Below are 8,498 nucleotides of genomic sequence, written 5' to 3' on the forward strand. Positions count from 1 at the left end.
TTGTGGATTTCAGGCCAGATTCTGAGTATTCTCATGGACAATGTGTGACAGTCAAGCTCTGTAAATTTGTAACATCCAAACTGAATATCAAGGAAAATTGCTCTGAACTTTCTGGCTGCTTGTGGCTTGTCTGCTGTTAAATTGTGAAAGATGAGTAACTTTTGCTTTCTGCCCTGTTCCATCAGGTGGTGCAGCAGGGGTGGTGTCTAGGGTCACTGGATAAAGAATTTCAGCAGAACCAGAGAGAGGAAATGGGTCAGCAGCTGAAAGACTTTGGTGACAGCCTGGCAAAAGGAGGAAAAGGCTTGTTATGGGTATGAAGTTGAGAGTGTAATGTGTTCCTCAGTGATTTAGTCTAGGTGATCCTGCTCTGCCAGGGGGTTGGGCTAGGTAATCTTTTGAGGTCCCTTCTAGCTCGCAATGTTCTGTGATTTTTGTCAATGTACCAATCCTTAATCCATGCTTAAAAAATGCATGCAAGCAAGTTTGATAATGTCATTTTTACCAATTCGTGGACTTAAACAGAAGAGACAACAAGCAGTTGGCTTGTAGGAGTCTTGGTATAATGTACCAGCTTTAATGTTTGAGGTCGTGGCTTTGGCCAGCTTGAGGAATTGAAGGTAGGGTATCAGAAAGGAAAAGTGTTGGAAGTAACATCAATTTCTGCTGTGGTTTATATATAAACAGTTACTCATGTTCAACAAACATGTAATCTCCTTCATGTCACTGTGCCCTTATTTTGCCTTTCAGCCAATTCAATCGTTAAAAGTCAGTTGGCTGTGAACTAGGAGCTCTGGGCATGTGCTGCTTAGCAGAAATGCCTTTCTATGCTAGGTGTTCTTGACTTAAAAGAATGTGCACATAAAGCAGGTAGAACGTGTGTAAGTACCTGTGTTAGGCTGGAGGGATTTTTCTGAACTACGAGCTGCACAACCCCTGTATTTTTTTTATAATTTAAATCAGCCTTTTCTGGCTGCTGAAAAGAGCACAACTATTTGTAATTAAAATGAGACAAACTCCATGTAAAGAACTTCTGAGCTGTAGTATCTGCATGCAAATTAAGTCTTCTAACAAATCTACACTTCACAGTCCATTCAAAATAAAACGTCAACTTACTTCTATGTAATCATAAGTAATAAACACCAAAGCATTTTTTGCCATACTCTTTGGTGAAATTTGGGAAGTTACCTCATTGGAATTTTGTTGTTCTGCTGTAATATCACTAAGCTAACATTAATCTTTGTTTTAGGGTGTTGTTGGAGGTGTGACGGGCGTAATCACTAAACCTGTGGAAGGTAAGTCCTAAGACTCCACTGCTTAAATGGTTTCCTAATACTTTGCAATGTACGTGTTAATCTTTAGCAGTTGTGGTGATACTAAGGTGTAATATGACTATGTTTCTAAATTAAATGTGACCTTACATGATGATTTACTCAAATTTATACCTGTTATTGCCTTGCGACCTTTCCAGCCTTTGGGTGAGTTGAGAAACAGTTGTCTTTGAAGTGTTGTGTTAGGCTGCCTGTAGAACTCAGTGTGTTGTTTGAAGCCAGAATAAAGATACTTAAAAAAAACAAAAGCACCAATTGAAATATTTTGGGGACTTCAAAATTACAAATTTTGTTTTATGCTTGGGATCAATTTTGTTTGGGTTTTTTTTTTTTGTGAAGGTTGTCACTTTTCCAGCGTGCTAGATGATGAAAAAATTCAGTATTAGATGCTTCTTATTGAAATTCCTTTCAATGGGATTTGAGCATTGGGAGTTGTTATTTTGTTGTGTTTTGTGGGTTATTGGTTTTATACTTTGAGATGTAGTCCTTTTCTTATTGGTGGATGAACACACAGGCCTGCTGAACACTATCTTGGCTCTTTCACAGAAATCACCAGAAACATCAACTTTTGAGATAGTAATAGTTAATAAGCAAGCATTGTGCAGCTTTTAAGGAAAACTTTTTTGGAAGTGGAGCATATCTAATCAATTACTGTGTGCTCTTTCCACTACAAAACAGTTCTAGTGCAGCCTCAAGCAGTAATGGTTTTAATTCTGTGGTTAATGTCTTCAGGTAGGTCACAAAAACTCTCTTTTTCTGTTCCTTTTCTTTTAAAGGGGCTAAAAAAGAAGGTGCAGCTGGATTCTTTAAAGGAATTGGGAAGGGGCTTGTAGGAGTGGTAGCTTGCCCTACAGATGGCATCGTGGCAAGCAGTACCTTCCAGGGAATTCAAAGGTAAAATGGCAAGAGGAAGTGTTGAAGTATTCTCTCTACATTGGATACAAGGTGGTAAAGTGGCTCAGTGGTGACAGATAATTATTGGTGATAAATACAACATGCACTAGGATATAGGGGGTTGAGAGACAGACAGTCACCTGTAATGAGTGTCTTCTCTGATGGTTTCTGGAAATTGCTGCTTCGGACTATGTCTCAGCGTTGTATTTCAGGTGGATGATGACTGGTCCATTTTCTTTTTTCCACTCTCTCCCCTGATCAGAAAGCATTAAAAAATCACATGTAAATTTTATTTTGAGGTAGGTTCCTGTACTGCTGAATACAAATATCTCAGTGTAGTTTAAACTTACTGTAAAAAAACAGACCTCTGAATTTCTTGGAAAAAGACTTGCTGGTTTGAAATGCCATTAGCAGTGCACATCAGGGTCTGCTTGTGTTTTACGGGGACCTTTGTGAAGTGTGCTGTTAAACATGAGAACCTGTAGTAAATTATGCATGGTTGGGAGTAAACTTTAAGTTGTTCTGGAGGTATCTCACTGGCTGATGCTACTTACGGATTTATCACTAGCAGTGTGTCTTTCCTAATTACATTTGTGGGTGCCCAAGAAGGGTAAGTGGGACATGTGTCAAGTCAAACAGTGACTTTTAAAAGGTCTATGGGTGAAACTCAGAACTGTAGTAATCTTACTAAATACTATTCCACACTCTATGGCAGGGTGGCAGAATCCACTGAAGAAGCATCTAATCTCCGTACTCCACACTTCATCCGTGAAGATGGCATCATCTGGCCGTATGACAGGGTGGAAGCTGAGGGTTATGATTTATTTGAGGTATGAATTACACTGGAAATGCAGTTAAAATTCTCAAGCCAACAGTATTCCATAAAGGGCTACATTACAAAAAGGTTGCTGGGGATTTCTGGTGGTTACCTGTAGTAGTAATTTGTCCCAGCCTGTTTTAGAAGGCAAGCCTGTATAGCAGAGGAGATCCGGTGCTTGTAGTAAGCTGAATGTAACACGCAAACTGCAGCGTGACTTTTAAATGACACTCTGCATTTTATGTTCTGTAGTTGCTCATCTCACGTTCTGAAAGGAGGTAGTAGGATTAAGAATTAATAGGAATAAGATTTGAATATGTGGAAGCAAGAAAATAACTTTGGCACTCAGTTCTAATGTTTTGCTTAATAACAAAGCTGAGGATGGTTTCCCAAGTCAGCAACTTTTACATAGGCAGAATAGAGCTTGAATGGCTTGTCACATGCAACTACTGAAATTCCTTTTTTTATGTGTGCATAATCAGCAGTGGAAAATGCTGCATGAATTATCAAAATGCCTCCTTTTGGTATCTCCTTGTAGTGTGTTATAGCTACAGGCGTCTTTGAAACTTTTAGCCTGCTCTACATCTGGATATGGCTAACATAAAGGATGAATAACAGATTTTTTTTGAAGTCCTAGATAACCAGGATCCAGTTAATTTGCATTTCAGCCTTCATGATCTTAAAACTTAATTTAAAACACTTACTTTGTTACTGCTACATTAGAGTGAAATAGCTGTCTACGTGAACACTTTTAAGACCAAAACTAGAGTATTTGCTATTGCCTTCTTAATAGTCTTTTAAACTTAATTTCATGTTCTATTTCTAATGTTTCTCTTCTTTCTCTTTCTCTCCTGGCACATGCAGCAAGAGTTGGAATAACAGAGTAAACATTTTCCTTATTTCTTCTCTATTTCTGTCATGGTCGTTTATCTGCCCTAAGTAGTTAGGTTAAGGGCACAATTGCATTTAACGTGTCCTCTCCCTTTTGTTTGTACCTTTTCCTGTGTAGCAGTTGAATAAAACAATACTTCATGTTATCCAGGCTAAAACCCAAACTTACTTGAATAACCATCTTTGGTAAGATTAGATGAGTAAGTTAAGAGAGACAGGGAGGGTATTTTCCTGTGTATTTGTTTTTCTAAGGATGCTTAGCTCCTTATGAATGACAGCTATAGAAGGCACTATGAAAAACCAAGTCATGGAGGGGTTTGGTAATGGTGTTTTTTTAAAGCGAAGGCAGTGGGTGAAGGAAGAAAGCAACATTTTGATATTTGTGCAAAATTTGAAATAGTGGTGTTGAACAGAATTTTCTTCTGTGAAAATGCTTACGATTTCATGATACAGAAATACTGTTTCCATGTAAATGCTGAGAACTTGTATTTCTGGTTTCTCTAGTGTGCTATAGGCCAGTCTTTTATACATCTGCTGGAATACTATCACTTCAAGTTACTTCTACTCTACTTCTTTATGACATTTTATCAATTAAAGAATATAGCTAGCTCCATTGATTCTGGTTTCATTCACAGAATCTTCTGGGGCTTTGCTATTTAACATACATGCATGTCAACTTTCAGCTATTAAAATTCAGAGATATATAAAAATTTTAAAAAATTCTAAACTAATTTGTCAGAAATTTAATTTCTAATACAACACTTTGTAAATTAACAAGCCAAGCTTACCAAGCTGTTTTCAGAGCAAATTGCCTGTCATACATGAATAGAGCCAGAGACATCTCTCTGCTGTTAATGTGTTTGTATACACCATATAGACTCAACCATATCCCTGGGCAGCCTGTTCCAGCCTGACAACTCTTTCAGTAATTTTTTTTTTTCTAATATCCAATCTATCCCTGTCCTGGCAGCTTCATGCCATTGCCCCTTGTCCCATCTTCTGTCACCTGGCTGAAGAGACCATCGCCCACCTCTCTGCACCCTCCCTTCAGGTAGTTGTAGGTGGGGAGAAGGTCTCCCCTCAGCCTCCTCTTCTCCAGGCTAAACACCTCCAGCTCCCTCAGCCGCTCCTCATATGATTCACCCTCCAGCCCCTTCCCCAGCCTGGTTGCCCTTCTCTGGACTTGCTCAAGGACCTCGATGTCCTTTTTATGGTGGGGAGCCCAGAACTGCACACAGTACTCAAGGTGTGGCCCCACCAATGCCGAGTACAGGGGCACAATTACCTCCCTAGACCTACTGGCCACACTGTTTTTGATACAAAACCACTTTGTATGAGTGTTTATAGTTGATGGGATTTGCTGTCACTGATAAGGAATGCCTTTGGCTCTGTTAGTCTTTCCATATGCAGGTATTGCTGCCTGCTCTGGTGAGGAGGTGGTCTGCTAACCCCAGCACTTAACGTTTGACTTGATGCAGCTCATACATTATTCAGTCTCTGTGGCTGTTACTTTATTTCATTTCCTGGTTAAAGCATGGAGCTTTATAAAGAATGCAAACCACTCCATGAATAATTGAGACATGGTGGTGAGACAGAATACTATGCTAGGCTTGGAGCAACTGCAGATTCTATTTCTGGTCGCTGTTCTGCTGTGTAAATTTGCACTGGTTCTTTCATTTCCATGTAAAATAAGAATGGGTTGAAGTTCTTTTGAAGTGCTCCAGTATTCTCAGAAAAAATAAAAGCTGTTGACAAAGATGCCTGCATTTTAAGAGTGTGCAGATAGTTTGCATCAAGTGCAACCCTCTTTTTTTACATAAAGCCACCACTGTGCGGGCGTCTGTCGGGCGTATTGCGAGCAGCTCTGAGAAATGCTGCGTCTCTTGGGCACGGAGCTCAGCGGGAGCTCTGGCGTCAGTAACACACTGCATGGAAAAAGCTACAATGCTGTTGGGATTGTTTCTGAAGTTACGAGAAACAGGCTCTCCCTCCAAAGCTTTGACTTGAAATCGAGGAACATGCTCGTGAATAAATCCGCTTTGAAATGCGGCGTGTCTCGGTTCTGCGTAGCCCACAGAAGGGTTCAGAATATGGGGTTCAGCTTTTGAATAGCACTCTTAAATGGTACTGGAGTTGGTACTTCTTTAGTTTTTACTTGGTTTTAAAATAGCTATGATGCAGGTATAAAATGTGAGATCATATTTTGATTTTAGTCCTATGCTGCCATCTCTCTTCTGATGTTTGGAGGAGGCTTTGAGATAAGCAGGCTTTCTGGCGTTCTTCCTTTCATGTATGTTTTATAGTTTCAGAAATTCTGAAGATGGTCAGAAAGGGATAAATTTATAGAGGATTTGGACCCTATATTTTTGGTTGCTGGAAAATGCTGAATTAAAACTTTTTTCAAAATGTCCTATCACTAGGGAGCAAACCCTGTGCTGTCGATTTCAAACTCTTGACTATTAATCCACTTTTTGAGCTTAAAGGATTTTGGGGAATTTTTTGCAACATACGATGATACTTTAAGATGTTTGAACTTTTAAATATATGAAAATAAAATGCAAATAAAAAGAAATGTTGAAGGCTGTCTTAATTGATACTGATGTAATCTGAGTTAACAGAAGATTATTCCATTTTGGTTACTTAAGCTCCGTAGAGTTCTTAGCCCGTATGGTTGGTTGTAGATGGATAAATGTGGCATCAAGTTTAGATTCTGTTGCCATCTTATCAGTCTGGTAGATCCAGCTATGGAAATACAGAAATGTATCTTTACACCGAATAACTAAAACCATACTGAATTATTAGTGCTCCCTCCTTAATTTGCTCTCAACAATTTGTCAGAAACAACTTGAGAAAAATGGATTGGGACTGGGAAATGGTCTTTCCTGCTGTTCTTGGGAGTTGATGGAATACTGTAAACCTGCTGATGTGCTCTAGAAAATGGGCTTCAGTTCAAAAGCATGTACAAAATAGAAAATCTGAAAAATATGTAATAAAAAATAATCAAGAACTGGAAAAAAAAAAGAGTAAGCAACTTAAAAGTTTATTTCAAAACTTTTAAAAATCTCTGTATTCATAGTCTTATCACTTTAACTGTATTTCTCTAATAGAAACATGATGAATAACTTGATCTACACTTTCATATAGCTTTTTATTTTGGGTGTTGAATAAGTATGTCCATTCTATGCTTCAGGAGTCTAATCTTGAGCTGTGCTGAGCATTTCTAATGGTCTGGGTCATATGCTGCTGCCTTTAAAGGTACCAGGCATGATTTTCAATCACGATTCAAGTCTACAGCATGGGGTGTCATGGAAGGAATATTACTAAACAATAATTAGCACAGAAACAATTTGATGTTGCAGTGTCAGTGTTTCACCTTTTGAGTGGAACAAGTCAGACCTTTGAGTGACTCAGCTTCATGAGTGAGGACACAGAGAGGCAGTCCTTTAAAGATCCAGTTCAATAAGGTAACTTTTAAAAAGCCTTCTGAATTGAAAAATGCAACTTTGAGTTTTCTTTTTACAGCCCCAAATTTATTTTCTATTTCTGTTTCAGAAACTGCAGATCAGAAAAGTGGAAAACGAGAGCTACCAATACCACTGTGAACTTCAAAAAGGGAGAAGAGCAAACCTTCTCATAACCAATAGGTATGAAGTTTTGAGGAATTTCTAGGGCCGTGTCTTGGTTTCAACTTGGGGATTAGACATCTGTCTGACTGAACTGATTGCTGTTCTCTGCATTTGCACTTTCCTTAGCCATTTTTATTCTTGATTTTTTTCTTTCTTTAAATCAACATAGAAAACGCCTTCTTAGACAAATGCCTTTTCTTCATTTTGTTTTGCTTTTCTAGTCCAAGGGAGAACTTGAGTATTAACTTTTTTTCTTCTGAACAGGAGAGTGATATATGTAAAAGAAGTGGAGACTTAGGCCATTTAACAACAGAGTGGGACTACTTATTTGAAGACTTTTTGTGCTGTCCCTCATTTGAAGCAAATATTTTAAAATTAACTGTTTTGGTAAGAAAAGCAAATGAACTTTTTTTTACTCACACTAAATGTCCTAACTGTTTCTTAATTTAGTTGTGGTTCTAACTATGGACTAAGAGACAGGGTTTACTTCAGATTGCTTGCAAATATGAATTGGGTTGGACATAGGCCATATTGAAATTTAATCTGAAGTTGATACACTAAGCTGGTTACATGTAAGAGTCTGTATTCTTGTTTTCTCAGTCACCTGAAGTACATTTTTGTTCCCCTTTGCAACAGGATCAAAGGCTATTCCAAGGGAAAGACAGTAGAGGTCGTGAAAGTGTCAAGGCATTTCAGCTTCCAGATGAAACTACAGCAAGGGTATATTCTTGTGGGGTTTTTTTTTCCTTTCATCTTCTCTCCTTATGATATTGTGAAACAGGTTTTGAAACACAGCATGTAAAAAAGATGGTAACATTCAGTGACCTGTTACAGAGCAGGCTGCTGTGCCTGGGGACAGTTTACCATACTTCCATGTTGAAAAATGAATTGAACCAGGAGAAAAATGAGGCAGGAGAGTCCAAAGAGTTCAAGAGACCA

The 8,498-nt window shown here is 38.5% G+C and overlaps 1 protein-coding gene across 2 annotated transcripts; it reads left to right on the top strand.

Moving 5' to 3' along the window:
* The first annotated feature begins 207 nt into the window (after positions 1-207).
* Positions 208-8,293, top strand: LOC311194913 (intermembrane lipid transfer protein VPS13C-like). Of its 2 annotated transcripts, XR_014617471.1 has the most exons (7): positions 208-314; positions 1,250-1,295; positions 2,108-2,225; positions 2,941-3,055; positions 7,486-7,577; positions 7,824-7,946; positions 8,196-8,293. XR_014617471.1 is itself a non-coding variant. In XM_084268155.1 (6 exons), the coding sequence occupies exons 1-6, from the start codon at positions 252-254 to the stop codon at positions 7,855-7,857; spliced, it is 468 nt and encodes a 155-aa protein (XP_084124281.1). In that variant the 5' UTR covers positions 208-251; the 3' UTR covers positions 7,858-7,994. The 2 variants fall into 2 exon arrangements, 1 of the variants encoding a protein (XP_084124281.1); XM_084268155.1 differs by lacking the exon at positions 8,196-8,293 and having other exon boundaries at positions 7,824-7,994.
* The last annotated feature ends 205 nt before the right edge of the window (positions 8,294-8,498 follow it).

Source organism: Gallinula chloropus (assembly GCF_964237585.1).
Source record: "Gallinula chloropus genome assembly, chromosome: 9".
In the NCBI taxonomy this organism is placed as follows: domain Eukaryota; kingdom Metazoa; phylum Chordata; class Aves; order Gruiformes; family Rallidae; genus Gallinula; species Gallinula chloropus.

Coding starts and splice junctions, on each gene's coding strand:
- LOC311194913 (XM_084268155.1), top strand. CDS start 252: ATGGGTCAGCAGCTGAAAGACTTTGGTGACAGCCTGGCAAAAGGAGGA. Junction 315..1,249: donor GAGGAAAAGGCTTGTTATGG/GTATGAAGTTGA, acceptor TCTTTGTTTTAG/GGTGTTGTTGGAGGTGTGAC. Junction 7,578..7,823: donor AACCTTCTCATAACCAATAG/GTATGAAGTTTT, acceptor TCTTCTGAACAG/GAGAGTGATATATGTAAAAG.